Source organism: Littorina saxatilis, linkage group LG9 (genome assembly GCF_037325665.1).
Source record: "Littorina saxatilis isolate snail1 linkage group LG9, US_GU_Lsax_2.0, whole genome shotgun sequence".
Classification (NCBI taxonomy): Eukaryota; Metazoa; Mollusca; class Gastropoda; order Littorinimorpha; family Littorinidae; genus Littorina; species Littorina saxatilis.
The window spans coordinates 17,166,673-17,193,866 of record NC_090253.1 but is presented as its reverse complement, the minus strand read 5'-3'; the positions used below and the strand labels follow the sequence as shown (position 1 = coordinate 17,193,866).

The 27,194-nt window shown below is 41.4% G+C and overlaps 1 protein-coding gene and 1 long non-coding RNA gene across 2 annotated transcripts; both read right to left on the bottom strand.

Moving 5' to 3' along the window:
* Positions 1-797: 797 nt before the first annotated feature.
* LOC138977114 (sulfotransferase 1B1-like) lies at positions 798-26,167 on the bottom strand. The gene is made up of 6 exons (XM_070350023.1): positions 26,002-26,167; positions 22,000-22,129; positions 19,998-20,188; positions 19,605-19,708; positions 18,027-18,189; positions 798-1,609 (listed from the first exon to the last, which is right to left on the bottom strand). The coding sequence occupies exons 1-6, from the start codon at positions 26,165-26,167 to the stop codon at positions 1,491-1,493; spliced, it is 873 nt and encodes a 290-aa protein (XP_070206124.1). The 3' UTR covers positions 798-1,490.
* LOC138975501 (uncharacterized) lies at positions 2,684-11,003 on the bottom strand. Its single transcript, XR_011458657.1, has 5 exons — positions 10,841-11,003; positions 8,693-8,856; positions 8,082-8,155; positions 5,909-6,024; positions 2,684-5,346 (listed from the first exon to the last, which is right to left on the bottom strand). It is a non-coding gene; the product is annotated as an uncharacterized lncRNA (long non-coding RNA).
* Positions 26,168-27,194: the final 1,027 nt, after the last annotated feature.

Below are 27,194 nucleotides of genomic sequence, written 5' to 3'. Positions count from 1 at the left end.
AACAATCACACAAACTAACCAACCAACCAACAAAAAACACTTGTTGAGTTTCATACAGGGAAACGCTCGAAGAACGGTAACCTCGTTAACGTCTAAACGTCTGTCTGAATAAAGATTGTTTCCCTTGATGGCTGAATTGTTTTGCAATCTCATTTGATAATTTTCAGAGAATGTCTTGTTTTTCTTTACAAATCGCGCGCACACACACACGCACACACACAAATACACACACGCACACGCACGCTCGCACACACACACACACACACACACACACACACACAAACTCACACACGCAAGCAAACAACAAGTCGCGTAAGGCGAAAATACAACATTTAGTCAAGTAATACTCGTAGCATCGTCAGTCCACCGCTCATGGCAAAGGCAGTGAAATTGACAAGAAGAGCGGGGTAGTAGTTGCGCTGAGAAGGATAGCACGCTTTTCTGTACCTCTCTTCGTTTTAACTTTCTGAGCGTGTTTTCAATCCAAACATATCATATCTATATGTTTTTGGAATCAGGAACCGACAAGGAATAAGATGAAAGTGTTTTTAAATTGATTTCAAAAATTAAATTTTGATCATAATTTTTATATTTTTAATTTTCAGAGCTTGTTTTTAATCCAAATATAACATATTTATATGTTTTTGGAATCAGAAAATGATGGAGAATAAGATGAACGTAAATTTGGATCGTTTTATAAAAAAAATATTTTTTTTTACAATTTTCAGATTTTTAATGACCAAAATCATTGATTAATTTTTAAGCCACCAAGCTGAAATGAAATACCGACGTCCGGGCTTTGTCGGAGATTACTTGACCAAAATTTCAACCAATTTGGTTGAAAAATGAGAGCGTGACAGTGCCGCCTCAACTTTCACGAAAAGCCGGATATGACGTCATCAAAGACATTTATCAAAAAAATGAAAAAAACGTCTGAGGATATCATACCCAGGAACTCTCATGTCAAATTTCATAAAGATCGGTCCAGTAGTTTAGTCTGAATCGCTCTACACACACAGACAGACAGACAGACAGACAGACAGACAGACACACATACACCACGACCCTCGTCTCGATTCCCCCCTCAATGTTAAAACATTTAGTCAAAACGTGACTAAATGTAAAAACACTCTACTCTGCTACGTTTGCACGCTACGCCGAGACGACCCGTATGTGCATGGTTAGTCGAGACTATCTGAAATATAGTCGCGGCGACGACTGTTTGTTGGTGTTAAATCTGTTACTTTGATGCCGACAGCTTGACTAAATGTTGTTATATCGCTTCACGCGACTTGTTTCCCCCTTTTGTTTTAATATTTTCTAATTTTTACACGGAAAAACATCATTCATGTTTAACTCATGCCAAAAGTCCCCAGCATGGCAGCTTCCTGAGCAAACCATTATCCATCTCGGAACAGACCTGTGGCGGTAAACACGACAGCGAACCTGGGTTAAATATGTTCTAGCTAAACCAGCCTATATAGTCAAGTCTATAAGTCTATCGTTTCTTTCAGGCGAAAACAGGAGGACGCCATCTTGACCTGGGCGACCTTGTCGAAGTGCTCGTTCTGCGCCACCGTGAACCAGTTCTTCCAGTCTCCTACCTCTCCTGAAACATCATCATCATCATCGTCATCATCATCATCATCGTCATTATCATCGTCGTCGTCGTGATCGTCGTCGTCGTTGTCATAATCGTCGTCGTCGTCGTCATCAAATAGATCGTCCTGTACCACGTTGAACTTGTTTTTCACACCCACACACAGCACACACACACACACACACACACACACACAGACGTACGCACACACACACACACACAAACACTGACTGACGCACACACGCACCTACGCACGCACGTACGCCCCCCCCCCACCACACACGTTCCAGAAATGCTCTCCTGAAGGCAGTAAACTCACATCAATTGATCGCGATATTCCCCACCAATACTTGACATTTTATCTTCTAATTCACTGGGCGAAAAGTGGCGTTTTGTATCTTACAAAACTACTCAAAATCCCAACAAAACTTCAAGTTTCAATGGGTTTATCACATTTTGGTGTTCACGACAACGCCAGATTTTGATTGGATTTTGTTGAAGTTATCGCTGCGAAATTGCCTGGAATTTCAGCGCGTTTTGCGACGGTCAAAACATCATGTTAAACCATGTTACAGCATGTCTGTAACATGCAAAAATGTCAAGTTTTGATGGCATTAAAGCTTTGGTTTAACGCCAAGTAACATCATGTTATCGTAGACTTAACTTGCAAAACTGCTTGTTTTGGTGGTGTTACAGCTTGCTTGTAATGTGATTAACATCATGTTATTGCTGGTTTAACATGCAAAACCCCATGTTATGTTGGTGTTAAAGATTGCTCAAATGCCTATTAACTCCATGTTATGTTGGTGTTAAAGCTTGCTCAAATGCCTATTAACACCATGTTAGTTGGTGTTAGGCTTGATTATTAATGTAAAAAAACACCATGTTATGACGTTCACATAATTGTTTTCACCTGGATGGAATTTTGTGGAAAAGAAAGCATGTTGTTTGGGAATTGTGTGCGGGTTTCATGCTTGGATATTGCACTTTGCTGACTTGTCACAGGTCAATTGACATTTAACAATATTAGTTTTCAAATGCATCATCCTTCACACATTATGTAAACATCTTTAACATTAACACTTTGGTTGTAAAATTATTGCACTTTATTCAAACAGGACAAAAACAAAAATGCTGATTCACAATGTACAATAGCAAAGGACTATTTTGAGTGGAGACAGTGTTCATCCACACTATAATTGGATAAGCTAAAATAAATTATTCAAATCGGTGAAGGCCACATGAAATGAAAACACACCATCAGTAAATTACTTCCCTTGTGATTAAGAGCGTCATACCCATAAAAGCCATGTAAGTTTTAGCCCATGTGAGTGTGTGTTAGGAGGGGGGGGGGGGCAGATGCCCTGTGAAAACATTGGCCATAGATATATATGTGAATTACTTCCCTTGGGTATGAACATTTATGAATGATTACATGGGTGAAAGAAGGCCATACAAAATAAAAATCAGCAAATAACTAAATCACTTCCCTTGTGAGTAAGAACAGTCACACCAATGTTCCAACTTTTTGCTAAAAATTCGCCTACAATGTGACCTTCAAAGTTGAAAAGGGGTAACTGAACTTCATGTTTGGATGTCATGGAGTCCAACATGTCAGTAAATTTTGAAAGCCCTAGATTCATAAACATCTGAAAACTGCTCAACGTCTTTGCATCACGGCACATTAATAAAAGTAAGAGTTAGTAAGACTGGCTTAACTGCTATGGTGAGGCAGTAATCACTCGTTGATGAATTCTTTTCTTTCTTTATTTGTTGTTTAACGTCGTTTTCAACCATTCAAGGTTATATTGCGACAGGAAAAGGGGGAGATGGGATAGAGGAAAGGGGGAAGATGGGATAGTGCCACTTGTCAATTGTTTCTTGTTCACAAAAGCACTAATCAACAAGAAGAGCAAACGCTCGATCGAGTCACTTTCGCAGTTCTGAATATTATATGAGGCATCAGATGGACAGGAAGAAATTGCTATTCACAACACAATGAGTCACGTTCACATAAAATTTGAGCCCGGTCACTTTTATAGTTTCCGAGAAAAGCCCAACGTTAAGTTGTGTGTTGCCGAACAGAAAAGGCTAGTTATCTCCCTTGTTTTTCTGATAACGTTCGTAAAAGGCTACAGATGTAAATACTTTGATGTAAAGAATAATCCTACAAAGTTTCAATCACATCCGATGAACTTTGTCAAAGATATAAAATGTCTAATTTTTCCTTTGACGCTGACCTGTGACCTTGAAAAAGGTCAAAGGTCAACGAAACCATCGTTAAAGTGTAGAGGTCATTGGAGGTCACGACTAAACAAAATATGAGCCCGATCGCTTTGATAGTTTTCGAGAAAAGTCCAACGTTAAGGTGGTGTCTACGGACGGCCGGCCGGACGGCCGTCCGGCCGGACAGACTAACACTGACCGATTACATAGAGTCACATTTTCTCAAGTGACTCAAAAAACTGCTCCAGGGGCTTGCAACGTAGTACAATATATGACCTTACTGGGAGAATGCAAGTTTCCAGTACAAAGGACTTAACATTTCTTACATACTGCTTGACTAAAATCTTTACAAACATTGACTATATTCTATACAAGAAACACTGCTTAATATGTAGGTAAATGCACAACAGGTTGTGAACAGAAAATCCAAAAACGTAAGGTCTTAAAAGCGGGGAAGTTTGAAAAGGGGGGGAGGGGGGGACCTAAAATGTGGCGATCATAACAACCGGCATGGGTGGCCGAATGGTAACGCACTTGCGCTCGGAATCGAGAGGTTGCGTGTTCGACCCTGGGTCAGGCCGCTATTTATTTCTCCCCCCTTTCCTAACCTAGGTGGTGGGTTCAAGTGCTAGTCTTTCGGATGAGACGAAAAACCGAGGTCCCTTCGTGTACACTACATTGGGGGTGCACGTTAAAGATCCCACGATTGACAAAACGGTCTTTCCTGGCAAAATTGTATTCTTTCTTTATTTGGTGTTTAACGTCGTTTTCAACCACGAAGGTTATATCGCGACGGGCAAAATTGTATAGGCATAGCTAAAAATGTCCACCAAATACCCGTGTGACTTGGAATAATAGGCCGTGAAAAGTAGGATATGCGCCGAAATAGCTGCGATCTGCTGGCCGATGTGAATGCGTGATGTATTGTGTAAAAAAATTCCATCTCACACGACATAAATAAATCCCTGCGCCTTGAATATGTGCGCGATATAAATTGCATAAAAAAAAAATCAAAACAAAATCCCTGCGCTTAGAACTGTACCCACGGAATACGCGTGATATAACTATAAGCCTCATATTGATTGATTGATTGATAATTTATCTAACAAAGTTCAGGTATGGATATATATCTGTACACACAGTCACTATGTACATTGCATCTGTTCTCATTCGGCACATATCCGCATCCTGCCTAGACGGTTAGCTTCAGTCGCTTCCTGTAACGTTGATCTAACGCCAGCATTCTAGCCTGTTGATACACAGTTTCTAGAATTCTGAGTGACCTGCTGCAGCACAGCTGGTCTCGGCTTAAAAAATCTTGGTCAACAAAGATGGGGTACAAAGTGTTATAAAATAAAGCGTCCTTCCAAAGTCGATGACAGGTCCCCAGAGTATTCACAAAATTATATGGTACTGGAAGCCTTGCATGGCGACGAAAAAGATGTCCACGCCTACATGAAGAAGTATCCTTCACGGCTTCAGCGGAAACAGTCGGCTGGGGATGAGGACTAATGGTGAACCTATGTAAAAAATATAGACAAGAACAAAAATATGTCAATGGGAAAACAAAGAAAGAAGTAGAGAAGGACCTCCCCACCTTAACACAACGAAAATGAAAAACACATGTGAATGTACTTATTTTTAAACCCCCCCCCCCCCCTCCAATTAAGACCAATTATCCAAGATATTTTTCAGTCCTCAAAGGAGAATTTCACTATTCTCATGGAACCCTCAAGAAAACTGAGCTGTGCTAATATATTATATAACTGCAAACATCCCTCAAATTCAATATTGCAAGCCACTATACATTCCTCATAAAGGCACATTCCTTCATGCTCACGTGTGAAAACTAACATAAGTTTACAAGTGTGTATCTATTTATAATAATAATAATAATAATAACGGGCATTTATAAAGCGCCTTATCAGAAGTTCAAAGCGCGTGACAACAATACATGTATAAAAAATTCATACAATCACTGTCAGATTCAAACAACACATCATGCACATCTCACATCCCCAGACTCTATGCTAAGGCCAACAAAACAAAATAGTCTGTTTACGGTATCCCAACCGACCCCACCTGTATCTGTTCCTTGCTGTTCTCCAAGAGACACCATGGTGCAGCAAGCTGAAGGGTGTCCTGTCGTATTTCCTCGAAGTTGTAGTAGGCAAAGCAGGAGGTGGGGGGCGACTGACCTGCAGCAGAATTCAAATCAATTAGTCAAGTCACTATGACATATCTTTATTGTTATCGCCACACCAACCCTAAATTTTTCCTTCCATACTGTACAGGGTCCCCACTGCTTTTTAGAAACAAAATTCCATGACTTTTTCATGAGCCTCAATAACATTTTCCATGACTAGATCCACAGGTCGCCATTTCCGAACACGCAAACTTTTTACGTCTTGTCACTGCCAGTTTTGACACTGGCTTGCTTTGCACTGAATTTGAGTCAGTTTCTACGCAGTGTCTCTTCGACAAGCAAGTCAAGCATTTGCTAGGCAGTCAGATTATCGGTAATGTTTGCTGGTCCTGTCATTTCACTAAACTGGACCAGCCACTGTTTGTATCCATCTGCACTTTCGTAAATTCTGTTTCGTAACCGTCACTGTGACTTGACGAACTGTCATTTTTTTCACCGCGATACACAGTTCATTGCGAAGATCTTCCTCGGTAATTCGTTCCAATTCCGCATACTTTTTGTTGTCAAGAAACAACTGAAAGAAAGTTTCAAACTCATCATCCTCCATCTTGCTTGTCGAAGCGCTAAAGTACTTTATCGATGCAAAAACAAACAAGAAGAGCAAACGCTCGATCGAGTCACTTTCGCAGTTCTGAATATTATATGAGGCATCAGATGGACAGGAAGAAATTGCTATTCACAACACAATGAGTCACGTTCACATAAAATTTGAGCCCGGTCACTTTTATAGTTTCCGAGAAAAGCCCAACGTTAAGTTGTGTGTTGCCGAACAGAAAAGGCTAGCTATCTCCCTTGTTTTTCTGATAACGTTCGTAAAAGGCTACAGATGTAAATACTTTGATGTAAAGAATAATCCTACAAAGTTTCAATCACATCCGATGAACTTTGTCAAAGATATAAAATGTCTAATTTTTCCTTTGACGCTGACCTGTGACCTTGAAAAAGGTCAAAGGTCAACGAAACCATCGTTAAAGTGTAGAGGTCATTGGAGGTCACGACTAAACAAAATATGAGCCCGATCGCTTTGATAGTTTCCGAGAAAAGTCCAACGTTAAGGTGGTGTCTACGGACGGCCGGCCGGCCGGACGGCCGGCCGGACGGCCGGACAGACTAACACTGACCGATTACATAGAGTCACTTTTTCTCAAGTGACTCAAAAACTTCAATGAAACCGACTCAAATGCAGCGCAGACGACACGACGAGATAACAGAAGGAAGTGAGCCTCGCTTTGGCTCAAGTGCCGTTAAAAATACCGTTATTCTCGTATGCAAATATGAACGAGAAGTTGGTCATACGAACAAGCCTTGTGCTGGAGACGCAAATCGCGGGGGGGGGGGGGGGGGGGGTGGTGGAATGGCTGGGCAACGAAAATCGCCGCTGGCGTGCTAAAGGTTAATTTTTCTTTCTTTTTTATTTTTTTTAAATTCCATGACTTTCCATGACTTGAATTGAAATTCCATGACTTTCCAGGCCTGGAAAATTAAAAATCAAATTCCATGACTTTCCAGGTTTTCCATGACCTGTACGAACCCTGCTGTATTTGTTATCCTGAGAGAGAAAAATCCATGTTGCAGACTCAACTGGAAAAATTCCCTTCTCCATCATCTAGTGGACAGAGCTCACATGATTACAAACAAATCTTTTTTTAAAGTCACATACTTTGTGCGACAGTGTTAGTTTACTGCAACTGTAATTTATAAATAGCAAATTAATAAATATCACTTATCACTATCAGATAATCAGCTAAATGCCTGGCAGATGACCCTCATTCAAAGTGAGTCGTGGCTAAACCATGAAACTAGAAAAACAGGTTATACAGTGGAACACCCCTTTTAAGACCTACAATAATCTGAGAAAATTCAGTCTTAAAAAGGAGGGAGTCTTAAAAGGGGGGTAATTTTACAGAGGTTGTGAACAGAAAGTCTGAGAAAACATGGTCTTTAAAAGGAGGGAGTCTTAAATTGGGGGGTTCCACTGTACCACAATATAAATCTCACACTGACAGCGGACAAAAACTGAGAAAACACCCAGTATACATCGGTACTCACAAAAGAGTTACAAGTAGCATCTCCAGGAGCCGAAATCCCAAGCCCTTGATATCTGCACGTTTAGCATCTTGTACCTGGAATAGTATGAAGATAACATGTCATTGTCACCGTCAGTAAATCACTTTATCAAAATTATCAATATCAATTATCATATGATTACTTACTAAAATAACTTTATGAAGTGATCTAGCACTGTCAATGGCAATAGTATCATGACAGTTTGACAGTGAGATTACGATTAATCATCCTCATTAACAAATAACATAGATCAGTTCTAATGTAGTACCTGTTTGTAGTGAACTCACCAGCAGGAGTATTGCATGTATTAATTGCGCATTACTGAATCCATGCACCCACATAGTCTCTTACTAATTTGCAAAACCATAATGACTTCAAACCTCTGATGAATTACATAACTCATTTATGAAGAGTAGTTAATACTAATAGTTGTAGTACAAACCCAAGTTTGTGTGCGTGTTTGTATGTGTGGGTGTCGAGGGGTGGGGGGGGGGGGGGGGGGGGGGACGGGGACGGTTACCGATGGTTCACCCACAAAAATGTACACTTACTAAGTAACACTTAAGTAACTATTTTCAAAGCTTCTTGCTTACCTTGGAATAGTGTCAAGCAGCTTATGTTGTGTCTAGATCAGCCATCAGATCTTCACACTCAGCGGGGTCAGCCTGCACATGCTGCAAACTGGACATGCCTGCAATTCTTGAGTAACCAATCTGTTGTTGCGGAGACAACGGAACCATGCTCAAGTCAGGTCCAACTGAAATAAAAGCATATTGTTAGCTGATAAATGATTTGGTCAAGCAAAACCATGCGGTATTTTTTTAATAAAATATTTAAATTTAGGCAAGCGATTCACAGAGCGCAGCGCGCTGTGCAGCGCGGCAATTCACAGAGCGCGGCACGTTGTGCAGCGCAGCGATTCCCAGAGCGCGGCTATTGCTCTCACCAGCGCAGATTGTTGATGCGCTTTATTTTTGTACATGTATGCATGATTATCAGCAACATTTTACAGTCTTTCTTTGAAAGCAACTTCAGGGCTGCAAGACTACAAAATTGCACTTTATGCAGACTGAAATATATATAAAAATATACGCGTTCAAATCAACTGAAAAAAAACCCACGCTGAAAAAATGATCTGCGCATGCGTGAATTCCAAAATGGCTGCTGAAGTGTTAAACTGGTGTGACACCGATTAACAGTTCCGCGGCACTGTACTCGGATAATTGTTTAAAAACGTCATCCCAGTTTAAAAACTCAGCTCCTTTCCATATATAGTAGAAGCCATTGCAATGACATGTAGTGATATGAGTATGAGTATGACTGCCAAGTATTCAAGGTCGGTGTCACAAACTGAAAACTCTGCCTGAACAATCCTTCTCATTGCGGTCAATGCGCATGCGCTAACATGGGGAGATTAATCAGGTCGTGAACAACCTAACCCTTAGCCTTACCCTAACCCATGGTTCGATCGGTCAAAGGGTCGCATTTTTGTAAGTCCAAGATTGGCGCATGCGCATTGACCGCAATGAGAAGGATTGTTCAGCAGAGGTAGGCACGTTTTTACATCGACGCGGCGATATACTGGTGAATTCAGTTGAAAGAGTGAGAGAGAGAGAATGGCTCAGCTCTGTTTTTCGTTTTATTGACAGTTTTATTTCTCAAATAGATCAGATAGATGTAGCTGTTGTAAACTTTGCGATTGTGAAGGAAATGTATCGGCAGAATACATCGCGCGTCGTGAATCGCAGCGTTCCTCGTAGTGCAGCGCGTTGTAAATCGCAACGCTGCACAACGCGACGCGCGCTGTGAATCCACTTCGTTAAATTTATGTATACCTCGCTGATGCAAAAATAATGTACTTATTAACTATTAGCATTTAGCTGGTCATTCAAACCATAGCTTGTTTAAAGCTAGTAGTAGCAGTAGTATTTAGTACTAGTAGTAATGATTTAGTAAAATACTACTATAGTAGAACTCGAACTCCTATTGCTAGTAAATTACTAATTAGTGCACACAAGAACAACAATGGCAGTTGGCAATGGCACTGGCAGAATACGATCAAATATCATTATTAGTCTCACCATGGGTTGACGTCCCATCAAAATGAATCACTGAATGAATTAGGGACTGAATCAAACTTCAGAGACATCATTGCAATTTTTCACAAAGACTGATTTTCAGCAAACAGCCATGTTTACCTGTACAAATGTATCAGTGCTATCACTATGACTAGGCCTAAAAAAAAAATAGGTGTGGTTACGGTAACCCGACCTACCCTATTTTTAGGGGCCGATCCTATAACTTTTTATTACATTTGTAAAAAAAAAAAAAAAAAAAAGTGCAAAAAACGCAATGAAAGCGAAAGCGCCCGAGTCGCACACTTATTTCCCTGTCAAGTAGGTTTAAATTGTACACATTAGAAAAAAAAGTAAAAAAAAAAAAAAGTGATTGCCTACCTACCTACCCTATTTTTTTTGGCTGTTACCGTAACCACACCTATTTTTTTTTTTGGCCCTATGAGTATGACAGTGTGGTAACTGGTAAGCTTAGTATTTGGTTCGAGCACAGGCGAAAGGTATCGTCCACTGGACCACCAGACTACTTTCTTACTCAATACCAAACACTGTACATAATAAGGAAGTTGTGGTCCAGTGATTGAGTGAATACCTTCCGCCTGTGGTTCGAGACAGAGACAAAGTTGAAACTTAATTCGAGAAGCCAAACGGCTGACGAATACTTACGTATTTTGAGCAAACCCCACACACGTCGACCTCAAGTTGATGTCTGCTGGAGTACGTAGTCATAAAAACGTCCATAAAGCTTGGTTTTGAAACGTTTCTTTGCACGAGTTAGATTTATCCGCCATTTGTGATAACAGTTTACTGTACATGGCGCATGCGCGGTCTGCGCGACGTTACCAAACTATCGCCGGCACAGGCCACTGGCACTGATCTAAAAAGAGAGACTGACAAGTACAGGCACCTTATGGTGACTGATAACCCGACAGGCACAACCATGCTGTTGTTGTACGTTGTTGTGTTTTGTAGTTGTTATATTTAGTCAAGTTTTGACTAAATATTTTAACATCGAGGGGGAATCGAAACGAGGGTCGTGGTGTATGTGCGTGTGCGCGTGTGTGTGTCTGTGTGTTTGTGTAGAGCGATTCAGACTAAACTACTGTACCGATCTTTATGAAATTTGACATGAGAGTTCCTGGGTATGAAATCCCCGAACGGTTTTTTTTCATTTTTTGGATAAATGTCTTTGATGACGTCATATCCGGCTTTTCGTGAAAGTTGAGGCGGCACTGTCACGCCCTCATTTTTTCAACCAAATTGGTTGAAATTTTGGTCAAGTAATCTTCGACGAAGCCCGGACTTCGGTATTGCATTTCAGCGTGGTGGCTTAAAAATTAATTAATGACTTTGGTCATTAAAAATCTGAAAATTGTTAAAAAAAAAAAAAATTTATAAAACGATCCAAATTTACGTTTATCTTATTCTCCATCATTTGCTGATTCCAAAAACATATAAATATGTTATATTCGGATTAAAAACAAGCTCTGAAAATTAAATATATAAAAATTATTATCAAAATTAAATTCGGTCCAAATCAATTTAAAAACACTTTCATCTTATTCCTTGTCGGTTCCTGATTCCAAAAACATATAGATATGATATGTTTGGATTAAAAACACGCTCAGAAAGTTAAAACAAAGAGAGGTACAGAAAAGCGTGCTATCTTTCTTAGCGCAACTGCTACCCCGCTCTTCTTGTCAATTTCACTGCCTTTGCCATGAGCGGTGGACTGACGATGCTACGAGTATACGGTCTTGCTGAAAAATGGCATTGCGTTCAGTTTCATTCTGTGAGTTCGACAGCTACTTGACTAAATATTGTATTTTCGCCTTACGCGATCTTGTTTCAAGTTCAGATGATGAGGCCGTGTGCGCTGCCAAAAGCAACTAATTAAAAGTGTGTGTGTGTGTGTAAAGCCGAGCGGTGGTAGCTTCACGTAGCTCCTAATATGGACCGGCTCCTAATATGGACCACCTCCTGTTCTGAAAAACTAACGGCGCTTGAGCGCTCAAAAAAGTTTTGTTCGCTGTATTGCAGAAACACAAATCTCAAAACCGTTAGGCTTTTTCTCTTTTTTTCACTCAGTTTGGCAGCGTTCACTCTAAACGGCTTTGCCGCCGAAAACGGACTCGTTTCTGTCCACAGCCAAAGCTTTTATCACACAAAAATTGCTATATATGACAGCTAAGACCGCATTTGTTACATTTTAGCAGGGTTGACCCCGAGTTTTTACCGTGCAAACAAAAAATATTAGCAAGATCTCAAAGTATGTGCGAGTCCCCTAATATGGACCGCCTTCAACAAATCGAGAAAAAAAAGCTAAAAGCTATTTTCAATAATTCATTAAGAAGCTTGCTGGAAATAACCTATAACTAGTCCTCGAGATTTAAAAAAAAAAGTCTTCTTTTCGTGGAAGTTGATAATTTCACTTATTTTCACTCTGTTTTTGATAAGCTTCTTTAGTTTCCTGGTGTGCTTCAAATAATGCTCTCATCAACCCGAAACAGATCAATCTAAAGCATATTTGAATTAGACTGACTTGTACACTAAGTTGTATCATGTTATTTTGAAGTATAGGGGGCTTTTTACAGTGATTTGTGAAGGCCGCTTCACTGATCCATATTAGGCGCCCAGGCTCCTATTATGGACCATTTGTGATTTTGTCTGTATTTAATTTTTGTTGAATGTTTATCAAAGCTATTTCACTCTAATAAGGCCTAACGGTTAACCTAAGAGAAAAGGACTACCAAACACAAAATAAAACTTCTTCGCAAGAAAACAAGCTAGTTATCAGCATGAAACAAAAAGTGGTCCATATTAGGAGCCCTTCCTAACTGTCTGTGTCTGCGTCGAAGATGTTACCGTGAATGTGTTTTTAAAAGACATTTGACAGGACGGCATTCAAACCACACGCACCAGACACGAACCGACGAACAAAATACTTCTGACAACAAAATGTAAAATCAATTAACAAGAGTGTAGTAAGATTCCAAATTGTATTCAGACCAAAACAACAATCATAAAAATATACATGGGTTCTTTTATATGTGTGTGTGTGTGTGTGTGTGTTGATGATGATAACTAGTTTTAACGTCCTCTTAGAACCGCAACTTGCTTTAGGACAGGTAGAGTTAATATGCTTTATGTGGGGACAAGACACTGAACAAACATGCAACCAGAGAACACATATATGATCGTGTTATAATTATATCTGGAAGTCTTTTGCGATATTTCAAATTGGGAAGTAAAGATTGTGTACGCGGAATATGGTTGGACTGGAGCGGTTTTGTAGGCTTATTTTTTTAATTTTTGTTATGTGGGATATTGTTATATTTTTGGCTGAATAGGTAAGTAAATAGATAACTGGAAAAATAATACAATGAAGAAGAAAAAGCTCGGTGTGAGGAACGGAGATCAGGTTTTTTTTTAAAACAGATATCCTATTTCAGCCTTCTACTATTGAGAGACACAGGGTGTATGCTAGCTTCCATTGAAGCGTGCAATGTTTATCTAAAAAAAAACTCATGGGGTTTCAGGTTATGTTCGTTGACAAGGGTGTGTAGGTTGCAGAAATCTTGCTGGAGTGATTGGCAGCGGTCAAAGAGGTGTAACAAAGATATGTTTGTTTGTTTATTTGTTGCTTAACGTCCAGCCGACTACGCAGAGCCATATCAGGACGAGGAAGGGGGGGATGAAGGGGGCCACTTGTCAAGCGATTCCTGTTTACAAATGCACTAACCCATTACTTGTGTCCCAGCAGGCTTTAGTAAAACTAAATTAATACCTACTGGAAGATTACCAGTTTCCAGTATGTTAAAATAGGCTTAACCTATCTACTGCTGGACTTACATCAGAACACTAACAGATTAAACTGTACATGAATCGCGAGACAAGCGGCAAGAGAAGAGATTTTTGGAAAAAATACAGGTGAATGAGCAAGAAGGCAGAAAAAAGAAAAGAATTCATGAAGAAAAAGAGAGCATGACAGGAAAGAGGAACCAAAAATCTACCTAACAGCAAACTAGAAAGCTCCTGCGGTTCCAAAAACAGGAGGGGCCTTTAATTTCATAACCGCAGTGCCCCACTGCGGGAAACAAAGATATAAACTGTCCACATTCACAGAGACGGGGAAAGCACTTGTGAGCGCATCCATGGCCATCCGTGCGAATTCTGAGAAGTATTTTAAGGAGGGAGGTGGGGAGTGTAGGCCTGTTTTGTTTTGTTTGTCGGGGCAGAATAAGCCAACCATGGGCATTGCCTTCTATTTTCAATTCTGTTTCCCAGTGACGCCAGGCAACTTTGGCCATTTTGTGTTTTGCTCCCGTCTTTGTTAATTTTATGTCATGAAATGCTGCTTGATCTGTAACAGCCTCTTTTGCTTCTCTGTCAGCCATATCCTTGCCTCTGATCCATGTGTGTGAGGGGAAGTACGTAGCCTAAGGGTCAGTTCTGTTCAAGAGGCAATGATCTGGTGACAGAGGAACAATATTTCCGTCTGAAGCTCTTCTCGGTTTCTGGAACCATTTTGAAGAGCAGTTATGCTGGTTTTGAGTCGGAGAGAATCACGACTCTTGTTGGAGGTCGAGGGGGGTCATTGATATAGTGGCATGCTCTTAAGATAACGTAGCCAGCATTTCTGCAGTGAAAATGGACACATCCTTGTTGAGTTTAATTTTTTTTAACTTATTTTGAGGTCAGGAATGACAAAAGCACAGTCAGCTTGGTCATCATTTTTTTGGAGCCGTCAGTAAATATTTGTAGGTGATCTTTGTTATTGTTTGAGATTATTTCTTTTACTATTGATGAGACAAGTACAGGGTTATCTTTTTTTGTTACACCCAGATCATGATCAGGGATGATAATGGGGGATTCCATGAACCAAAATGGGAAGGGGTGAATGGGAATGTGGGCCATCCTACCTGGGTTTACCCCCACTTTCTTGAAATATCGGTTGAACATATAGTCTGCTAGTGGGATCGTTGCTTCGTGTATTTTGGGTGTTTTTCTTTTTAGGTTTTGGTAAGAGGCCGAGGTTATTGTGTCGAACTCAGCAGTGAGCTCTTCGTTCACAGCATTGTCAAAAGTACTTGCTCTTGATACGTACTGGGCCGACTTTAGTCTTCTTTCTTCATCGAGGGGCAGCCAGCCAGCCTCTTGATACACTAGTTTGTTTATGGAGTCTTTTGGGAGATCAAAGATGAGTTAGAGTGCAGCCATTTCGGCTCTTAGGCACAATAATAGCAAACTAAAGAAGGGGAAGGGAAACGAAAGGGAGGGTAAAAACCACGCACTTCTTTACTCAAATTTCATAAAACCGACTGTAAAACTAACTCCGGCTATTCTCCTTTCTCAATCATTATCAAAATCGATCCTAAAACAAAACAAGTCGCGTAAGGCGAAAATACAACATTTAGTCAAGCTGTCGAACTCACAGAATGAAACTGAACGCAATGCAATTTTTCAGCAAGACCGTATACTCGTAGCATCGTCAGTCCACCGCTCGTGGCAAATGCAGTGGAATTGACAAGAAGAGCGGGGTAGTAGTTGCTCTGAGAAGGACGGCACGCTTTTCTGTACCTCTCTTCGTTTTAACTTTCTGAGCGTGTTTTTAATCCAAACATATCATCTCTATATTTTTTTGGAATCAGGAACCGACAAGGAATAAGATGAAAGTGTTTTTAAATTGATTTCGAAAATTTAATTTTGATAAAAAAAATTATATTTTTATTTATATGTTTTTGGAATCAGAAAATGATGTCAGATGAAGAATAAGATGAACGTACATTTGGATCGTTTTATACATTTTTTTTCTACAATTTTTAGATTTTTAATGACCAAAGTCATTAATTAATTTTTAAGCCACCAAACTGAAATGCAATACCGAGGTCCGGCCTTTGTCGAAGATTGCTTGACTAGAATTTCAATTAATTTGATTGAAAAATGAGGGTGTGACAGTGCCGCCTCAACTTTTACAAAAAGCCGGATATGACGTCATCAAAGGTATTTATCGAAAAAAATAAAAAAATGTCCGGGGATATCATACCCAGGAACTCTCATGTAAAATTTCATAAAGATCGGTTCAGTAGTTTGGTCTGAATCGCTCTACACACACACATGCACACGCACACACACACACACACAAACTTGACTAAATGTAAAGAGACAGTATGTATTGCATCTAAACACGAGCTAAGTAAAACATTATCAGAAAAGGTAGAGCAAGAGAAATCCCAAAACTCAAATTCGAGTCACTGCAGTTCGTACTGTACAAGTTGAGAAAGTTGCAAGTCCAGTCAGTAGCCACCATCTCGGACGGATGTTTCGGGGAGGGGGGGGGGGGGGGAGTAGAACAAATGCCTATCTGTGGTCCTTCGCCGCTTCGAATTCCTTACAGGTCCCACACACATGGGAAAACGATTAACTCGGCCAGTAGCCTACCCCAGCAAAAGTGCAAAGGAATATAGAAGAAAACTAAAATCTGACCGCGCTAAATAGTCAGGTTAGAATGACCTACTTTCTCTGCTCAACGCACGGGCAATGCAGTCTCTCGTGTACACTGTACTGTGACAAGGCTCATAATTATAGAGAAAATAAGAGATACCCCCAAAAATGTTTGTGCACTGCACTTTTTTTCACATTTATAAACTGATGATCAGTGTGTGTATGTGTGTGTTCAGTTGTGTGTGCGTGTGTGTGTGTCAGTTCAAGGGGTGTGTGTGTGTGTCACTGTGTGCCCGTGTGTGTGTGTGTGACGGTCAGTCAGTGTGTGCCCGTGTGTGTGTGTGTGTGTGTGTGACGGTCAGTCAGTGTCAGTCACAGTGTGTGTGTGTGTGTGTGTGTGTGTGTATGTGTGTGCATGTGTGTGTGCTGTGTGCAGTGACAGTGTGAATGTGTGTGACGGTGTGTGTGTGTGTATGATGTATGTGCAGTGTGTGTATGTGTGTGTGTGTGTGTGTGTGTGTGTGACCGTGCTGAGAGAGAAACTAGAGAGAGAGAGAGGGAGCCGATAATCGTCTGATTCTGCAGGTTCGGCACCAGGCTGATGAAAACGCAGAATAATCCATCAAAACAACACTCTAACATCAAGTTTTAGAAACCAGAAAAACTTATCGAAACTCCATAGGTTTCGTGGTGTTTTGCGCACTGCTGAAACGCGTTTAACACGACGTGAATCGCCGTGCGTTAATGTAGCGAAAACGTCCAAAACGCAGACACCCAAACTCGATGTTTTACTGTGTTTTGCAGCCCGCTAAAATCTCAGGGATTTTATTGCGTTACGGCAGTTTTTCTAACTTGATGTGAATCGCACAGGTATAATGCCACAAAATTCAGTTGATTAACTTCATGTTTCATGTTATATGCCACGTTATAGTGCCAAAACGTGACTTTTCGCCCAGTGATTACGCCAGCTATATAGAAGGAAAATCTTCACGTCAGTGTGATTATTCCACAGAACTAACAAATCATGAAACTCACCGAAATCGAAAGACAGGCGCTAGCTCTCTTCTTTCTTCGAGAATCGATACCGCGTGCATTGAGCAAAGGGAATGGGCCTGCATACAGGCAAACAGGCAACGAATCCTTTTCCTTTCTTCAATATTTCCTCAAACCAAGCCACTTTACACAGATATTCTTCCGCCGATTCCTTACCCAAGCCCCCCAGACTCTTCAGACAAATTTTTTACACAAGACATTCTTCCACCCCCCCCCCCCCCCCCCCACCTTACCCTCACCTCAGCGCAAAATCGAAAATCGATCGAGGTTCGGGAAACTGTAGCGTTATGTTTGATCGCGTACTTAGTTCTCTCGCCCCGGGTCTTAAGGGAGGTAATTTGGAAATGGTAATAACCTTTCCGGTAAAAGATGGTCTCCCCTCCGTTGGTGAGCCAGTTGTGTCCCTTGCGGTCGCGCATGCGCTTGAAGCTGCAGGCGTCGGCGACTTTCTGCAAGAAGTCGCGGTCCTGCCGTTTGTTGAGGAACTGGGACAGTCGGTCAATCTCTCGGACCGGGTCCTGCAAGAAAAAACCCCGTCGTGTTTCACTAATATTTATCGGCATCGCTAGGAGACCGTAGCATATGATACACGGCCTACATGATTGTATTGATATGAGGACGTTGCCCCCAAACGGCAGGCAAAAGGAACATCAAGTTCACCCCGATCAGTACACCTGACCTAGGAAAATTAAAATCTTGGCAGACGAACAACAATAAGTCTCTAAAATGTAAGGGTAACTGAGGGATGTAGTTAATTGTACAATTGTGGTAGTATCGGAAACGAACTTAAAAACTTCGCAGACAGATAGACATTTTACGAATGGTTCGACAGGTCACACGTACAAAAGCAGCACGATCACAACATGGATTTAATTGTTTTGACTACATATAGACTAATAGCGTGGCAGTGCGATTTATGAGAGATATAGGAGTAGGATCTGTAAATGCAAAGATAATTTTGCTGGTTTGGAAATTTGACCAATATTACGTAGTAGTCAGTACCGCTGACACTGCGGTAATTGAAAGATATCGTCCTTGCCGTGCAAACCATCGTGTAAACCATCGTGTAAACCATCGTGTAAGCCATCGTGTAAACCACCACAGATCTGTCCAGGCTTTTACATGGAATAGGAGCAAATCCTGCCAAAGTACACACAGCAATAATAGACAGCTTGGCTGCTTTGTGTGCAGGCTGGCATTATATATTTCTAAAATTATTTCGGAGATTGACATAGATTTCCTTACAATTTAATTCAGCAACAAATTCCTACATTTCACAGAAAGCAGCCAAGCTGTTTATTTTTCTTTCTTTCTTCTTCTTCTTTTTTATTTTAAATTAAAAAAAAAAAACTTTTGTGGAATTTGTCTACGTGTGTCTAAACGGCGAGTGTCGCTCATATTCCTGAGACGAGTTGCCCAGAGCGGTTCGCCACGGGTCGCTCGCAGTGCGAATGACAAAAAGCCGTTTCTTAGGGCAGTGCAGGAAAGCGCTCGCGAAGCACTCGGCGAGCGGCTTTGGTATATGCTCGCCCACCGCCCGCCGCTTCTCGGCGTGGTTTTCGACGTGACCCGAGGGATCCACCGCTTTTCAAGGTTCAGGGACTACCCCAGCTAAATTTCCCATCATAACTACATTCTCTCTGACGATTTCACTGACCGAATCGTCTACTAGTTTAGGAAGTACAACTTTTTTCATATCTCGCAGCAATCGTGCTTTCTTCGTCGCCATCGTGAAGCGATTTGCCTCGCTGTGAGCCCGTTGCATATAGACCAATCCAGAGCGACTTTTCTCTGAGCGGGCTATTGTGATTCTGAGCAACGCATGGCAGGTAACAGTCTGGCAGGGTTTATCGTGTTTTACACAGGAACGTTCGAAGGTGCCGTACAGCCCTTCATAAAGACAATTTCTGACGGTTTTATGTTGTCAGCATACCTCCTTGAGATCCTCGTAGGTCATGACGATGAGAGGGAAATCTGGGTGGTGCTCTATGAACCGCTCCCAGTCCCGCATGTAGTCAAACACTGACCCGTAGTCAACTGTAGTCACAAAAATAAACAATTACACATGCAACGAGTGCATGCACACTAAGTGATGAGCACGTACAGGCTCGTTCAATCGCACAAGCTCGCATGTACGCACACGCATGCACGAAAGAACGAACGAACGAACGAACACACACACACACACACACACACACACACACACACACACACACACACACACACACACACAGTGACACACACACACACACACACACACACACACACACACACACACACACACACACACACACACACACTTTACCGCAAATCTCTCTGCACTGACCTTTGCCCGTGAGGAAAAGGTCAAGGTAGTCTGCCCAGCTGCCCTTGTACTCATACTCGGGCAGCTTGAGGTGGTGATGGTAGAAGGACACAGCGGTGTCTTTGGCGTTGCGGAGCATGAACACGATCTTACTGCGTACGTTCAGCAGCTTGGGGTTCATTTGGCGTGTTAGCACGTGGGTGTTCAGCACCCTGGATTGAACCCATGAACATGAATTTACAAGAACACAGCGAAACAACGAACATCGTTTCAGAACTTAGAATATGGTGGTACGGTGTCTTTGGCATTACGTAGGTGAGGTCTTTAAAGGCATACTAACGCACTCCCGTGTTTACAAAGTGTAGTTTGCCCACAATCGATGTCAAACGCACCATAAGACCATATAATGACGATATGTCACCATGCGCGGACCATAATACATGCATTACAGCTTGTTCTAGCCTCTGAAAAAGTGAGGATGTCAACAAAGCCGCGGAGTTCTCTCCCTTGCATCAACGTTACATGTGTTGCCAAATCTATAAATAGGACGATCCAGATCAAAATGAAAATTCAAATATCTCAACATTGAAGGGGTCCTAGACCACAATATTTTGCAGGGAACTTAATTTAGCATGTCTCCAGCTGTTGGTAAAGCAATTAGCGTGTATAGTCATCGAGTACATATGGCTTTAAGCACCTTGGAATGAACCCATGAACATCCTAGTACAAGGACACAGCGAACCCACGAACATCATTTTATTTAATAAACAAAGGAGCACACAGCTCTGTCTTTTGCGTCACGTTAGGTGTTTAGCACTCTGAAATGAACCCATGAACATCCTTTTAAAAGGACACAGCGAACCTACAAACATCATTTTAGAACTGAGGACACATCGGTATCTTTGGCGTTACGTAGGGTGCTCGGTACCCCGAAATGAACCCATGAACATCGATCATTTTGCACGGACTATGCGGTTTATTTGGCGTTGCATTGCACAAACACGATTATTTTGTACAACTTTGTACAGACGGGATAATGTGAATTCTAGGTCCTACTCCAATCATGTTTGTTGAGCGAGGTAAAAACAAACAAGTCGCGTAAGGCGAAATTACTACATTTAGTCAAGCTGTGGAACTCACAGAATGAAACTGAACGTAGTCCGCCGCTAGTGCAAAAGGCAGTGAAAGTGACGAGCCTGTTTGGCGCGGTAGCGATTGCGCTGTGCTTCATAGCACGCTTTACTGTACCTCTCTTCGTTTTAACTTTCTGAGCGTGTTTTTAATCCAAACATATCATATCTATATGTTTTTGGAATCAGGAACCGACAAGGAATAAGATGAAATAGTTTTTAAAACGATTTCGGAAATTTAATTTTGATCATATTTTTTTTATTTTTTATTTTCAGAGCTTGTTTTTAATCCAAATATAACATATGTATATGTTTTTGGAATCAGAAAATGACGAAGAATAAGATAAAATTGTTTTTGGATCGTTTGATAAAAAAATAATTTTAATTACAAGTTTCCGATTTTTAATGACCAAACTCACTCATTAGTTTTAAAGCCACCAAGCTGAAATGCAACACCAAAGTCCGGCCTTCGTCGAAGATTGCTTGGCCAAAATTTCAATAAATTTAATTGAAAATTGAGGGTGTGACAGTGCCGCCTCAACCTTTACAAAAAGCCGGATATGACGTCATCAAAGGTATTTATCGAAAAAATGAAAAAAACATCCGGGGCTATCATACCCAGGAACTCTCATGTCAAATTTCATAAAGATCGGCCCAGTAGTTTAGTCTGAATCGCTCTACACACACACACAGACACACACACACACACACACACACACCACGACCCTCGTCTCGATTCCCCCCTCTATGTTAAAACATTTAGTCAAAACTTGACTAAATGTAAAAAGAAGCTTTTGCCCGAGTTCGTGCTCTCCTTGCTTCATTGCAACAGAGTCATGATTGCCTTTACTTTAATCAATACATCTTTTTTAAACCAATGATGTTGTTGTTACCTGGGAGACGGCAGAGGGTCAAGCGTGTCCTGGCTCTGCCATTCCATCATACACAGTTCCTTTTCTGTGGGGTCCAGCTCTGTGCAGTCGCTCAGCAGCATCCGGGTTATCTCCCATATCCAGTGGCAGCCTGGACAAAAGATGGTTATACTTATAGTTAAGGTGGAGGTTAAGTCAACAAATACGTACGAAAGTAACAGAGGGCCCCAAAGGGGGGGGTATCATCACGATCACGGGAAGGGAAATTTTAGCTTTCACGATCACAGTTACCTTGATTTTTGTTTTCACGATCACAAACACCTTGACGAATAGAGGATCATAGAGTGATACAGCTGTGAAAAATGTACGTTGAAAATAACATGCTTTGCAATAATGCCCATCACGATCACGAAAACAAATGACGATCACGATCACGAGACTTGATTTTTTTTGGTCATCACGGATCACGGGCAAAGTCCCATCACGATCACAGAAATGGAAATTTCGGCAATCACGGTCACAGAAAGGTCAAAAAACGCCAATCACGATCACGATTTTAAACCCTTTGGGGCCCTCGTAACAGTTTTCAATTGCTTCGTGCGTCTTTGTTCCTTGACCAATTTTCTTGCTGTTGGTACCGTTGTGTTCCTAAGACACTGCATCTTCCTTTAACAGCAAGCTCACTGTGTATAACGGAATCAAACACGTGATAGTCGCTAATGAATGACGTAATTAGTTTTTCCCCCGATTTAGGTACATAATGGGACTAATTGGAACCTGGCAGTGAGGAGGGTATTACCGCAACAGTTAGTCTACATCCTTATGTACCCGCGTTCGCATGTGGTTTTTATATTTAGTCAAGTTTTGACTAAATATTTTAACATCGAGGGGGAATCGAAACGAGGGTCGTGGTGTATGTGTGTGTGTGTGTGTGTGTGTGTGTGTGTGTGTGTGTGTGTGTGCGTGCGTGCGTGTGTGTAGAGCGATTCAGACCAAACTACTGGACCGATCTTTATGAAATTTTCCATGAGAGTTCCTGGGATTGATATCCCCGAACGTTTTTTTCGTTTTTTTGATAAATGTCTTTGATGACGTCATATCCGGTTTTTCGTGAAAGTTGAGGCGGCACTGTCACGCTCTCATTTTTCAACCAAATTGGTTGAAATTTTCGTCAAGTAGTCTTCGACGAAGCCCGGACTTCGGTATTGCATTTCAGCTTGGTGGCTTAAAAATTAATTAATGACTTTGGTCATTAAAAATCGGAAAATTGTAAAAAAAATATTTTTTTTATAAAACGATTCAAATTTACGATCATCTTATTCTCCATCATTTTCTGATTCCAAAAACATATAAATATGTTATATTTAGATTAAAAACAAGCTCTGAAAATTAAAAATATAAAAATTATTATCAAAATTAAATTGTCGAAATCAATTTAAAAACACTTTCATCTTATTCCTTGTCGGTTCCTGATTCCAAAAACATATAGATATGATATGTTTGGATTAAAAACACGCTCAGAAAGTTAAAACGAAGAGAGGTACAGAAAAGCGTGCTAACCTTCTCAGCGCAACTACTAAACCGCTCTTCTTGTCAATTTCACTGCCTTTGCCATGAGCGGTGGACTGACGATGCTACGAGTATACGGTCTTGCTGAAAAATTGCATTGCGTTCCGTTTCATTCTGTGAGTTCGACAGCTACTTGACTAAATGTTGTATTTTCGCCTTACGCGACTTGTTTTTTTTTTTATCTGCAAGAGAAAGTAGATATTTTGGAAAATATGAAATGCAAATGGCAGCCTTAATTAATATTTTGCTGATATCTACTTCCTCTAGCAGATAATCAGTGTTTATCCACGCGATTTCATATTTTACATACAGACGAGGTTGCGTGGTGTACGCACGGGTTGGTTTGTCATCAGCTGGACAGAGAGTTGTCCGTTTTAAGACTGAAATGTAGGAGAAACCCTAACATGACAACTGGAGGTGAAGTGTTAATCTTTTCATCATTGTTATGTATCTGTCGTGTATCGTGTCTGTACCCTTCAAAGATCGATTTATTTATTTATTTATATGGGAGATTTATATAGCGCTTGACGTTCTCTAAGCGCTTTACATATTAATTTCTGCCGTGCGAGATGGAATTTTTTATTTATTTATTTATTTTTTGCAATTTATATCGCGCACATATCTCAACCACGGATTCAAGGCGCAGGGATTTATTCATGCCGTGTGAGATGGAATTTTTTTTACACAATATATCACGCATTCCGGCCAGTAAATCTCAAGCCATTACGGCGAATATTTACTTTTCACGGCCTATTATTCCAAGTCACACGGGTATTTGGTGGACATTTTTTATCTATGCCCATACATTTTTGCCAGGAAAGACCCTTTTGTCAATCGTGGGATCTTTAACGTACACACGCCAATGTAGTGTACACGAAGGGACCTCGGTTTTTTTTGTCTCATCCGAAAGACTAGCACTTGAACCCACCACCTGGGCTAGGAAAGGGGGGAAGAAAATTGCTTACGCCCCGACCCAGGGTCGAACTCGCAACCTCTCGCTTCCGCCAATTCCGAGGCAAGTGCACTTTACCACTCGGCCACCCTTTCCCCTCATCGAGGTACCGGGGTTGTGGTGCACGAAGCGAAACTGGGTTCCACCAAAGCAGTACACAGCGGCGGGGTCGGATTGGTCATAACTGAGATTTGTTGTGATTTCTATCTATCAGACCCCGCGGGTTGTTCCCATCGAAATTGATGGAACCCAGTTTTGCTTCGTGCACCGTTTCGTACTCGTTTCGTTTTGTCCATTTGTCTTTTATCAAACGTTCCATAAAGTAACTTTCCTTGTTTTTTGACTGAAGAATGTTATTTACATGTTTTTCCGTGTGGAATCTTATCAGAAGAAATCAGCGATTGGCCTGTAATTCAGTAACACTTATGGCGCTGTGGCCTGCTTTCTTCGCCTCTTCCAGTCTCTTTCTTCATGTCCATTTTGATGTTTTCTAAAAGACTGGGAATCGAGATGGGGGAATGAATGTTATTGTGTATGTGTAGATCGACTCCAAGAAAACTACCCGACATATATTTATGAAACTTTACATACGCAGTCTTCCAGATACTATCCACAATTTTTTCTATCATTTTTGTTGGGGCGATCCAGGTCTTAGATGACGCCATATCCGTCGCTTACAAAAAAGTTGAGGCCGCACTGCAGTGACCGCAATTTTTAATCAATCTTTGACTCGTTGACTCAGTCCGGATTATGGGATTGTATTTTTAGCTCGGACGCTTCGAAACGTCCATTAAAATTATAAAACAATTAATTAATATTTCAATTTTGATAACAGATTCAAAAATTGCCTTATTTTCTTTCTCATTTCCTGAATCCAAACATATATCATGTTTACTCTAAAATTGTACTCATAAGAAAATTGGTTTATGCAAATTAGGTCCATATGCTCGCACGTTTCGCGGAGACCAACGCAACCCGTCTTGGCATTCGGGTTTTGGCTAGCCAATTGTTTCAAGACTCGATGACGAGTGTTGCAGTATTGATCTTTTAGTTTCTGGTCGACAGATTGACTACATGTTTTGATATCGCTTCACACGACTTGTTTTTATCTACCTCTACAGGGCCGGACCAAATGAGTTGTAAGGGGGGGTGTTCCTCCTTTTTTGGGGGGGCAAATCAGCGAAGTGGCGAAGCCACAAGCGCGCGCCTGCAAAGCAGGCGCGCGAACTAGGGGGGTCCGGGGGCATGCTCCCCCGGAAAATGTTTGAAAAACGGTTAAAATCTGTGCAATCTGGTGCATTCTGGGCCTTGTTTTGAGGGTTAAGAGCAGCATTGTTTTGGTGCTAAAACTAGTAAAAAAAAACAACACTCAAAGCAAGGTACATGCTTTTTCCAGGGGTGGGGTTCCGGAACCCCTGGAACCCCCCCCCCCCCCCCCCTGGGTCCGGCCCTGCTCTACTCCTCCTTCCTTCCTTTCTTTTGCTACCTTTCTTGATTCTCACCTGTTTTTGGATAAGAGCATATAATGACGTCATCTGGACGGAAATTGAATTTCATGAGATCCCGGATGACATCCGGTTGCAGATCAGGGGGAAAATAATCTCCGTCGAGGTCCAGTAGAGAGATTGTCTCCCCTCCTTTGTCTTCCGGTTTTATTATCTCTGACATCCTGGTCTGCAACAGAAATAATGAGTTTTGAGGGGAAAAAGTGTGTGTGTGTGTGTGTGTGTGTGTGTGTGTGTGTGTGTGTGTGTGTGTGTGTGTGTGTGTGTGTGTGTGTTTGTGTATGTGTGTCTATGTGTGCGTGTCTATGTGTGTGTGTGTGTGTGTTTGTGTGTGTGTGTGTGTGTGTGTGTCAGTGTGTGTGTGTGTGTGTGTATGTGAGTGTGTGTTTGTGTATGTGTGTCTATGTGTGTGTGTGTCTATGTGTGTGTGTGTGTGTGTGTGTGTGTGTGTGTGTGTGTGTATGTGAGTACGTCTTTGTGCTTGACTGTATGTCTGTGTTAATATGTGCGTTTACGCGTGCGTGTCGCATTGTTTGTCTGTCTACCTGCATGTGTGTCGGTGTGTCGGTGTGTCGGTGTGTCGGTGTGTCGGTGTGTCGGTGTGTCGGTGTGTCGGTGTGTCAGCCTGTCCAGTGATGTCAGTATTCTGTGTTTTTACATTCACTGGGGTGTTTGTGCACAAAAGGTCGTTTTTGCAAGCTTTCCAAATGTGAAATTAATGGTTCAGCTCTGAAGAGAAATCCCCTGGGATGACTAGTCCTTGTACAACTGCACGCTCTGTAAGACAGTGCGATCGTGCAAGAACAGAAAGTCACGCAACAGCAAGAACATACGGTCTGTTACACTGGTCCATAAGTGCAAACAAAAGTTAAAGCGGGTACACTAGCCTGTAACAGCTATTAGGGAACAATAAGGGCTAATACAAACGGCTATTAATCGAAAATCAAGGAACAATTACAACTCTTAATTGACCCCTCGTATGTGTCCGGTCGCGACGTCTCGCCAACAAGCAGTTTACGTATCGCCGAGCGAAGAGCAGGATGTAATCCTTCCGGGAGGTGCAATTTGCAGCTGTTAGGATCCAGGTGACACAGGGTGCAAGTTATTGATCGGTGGAAATACTTGTCCTGCATAGATGCATGCGTGTTAGACTTTCTTTTCCCCCGACAGCGGCGTATGGCTGCCTGAAA

Coding starts and splice junctions, on each gene's coding strand:
- LOC138977114 (XM_070350023.1), bottom strand. CDS start 26,167: ATGTCAGAGATAATAAAACCGGAAGACAAAGGAGGGGAGACAATCTCT. Junction 20,189..21,999: donor GACCCTCTGCCGTCTCCCAG/GTAACAACAACA, acceptor GGTTCAATCCAG/GGTGCTGAACACCCACGTGC. Junction 19,709..19,997: donor CCTTTTCCTCACGGGCAAAG/GTCAGTGCAGAG, acceptor TTGTGACTACAG/TTGACTACGGGTCAGTGTTT.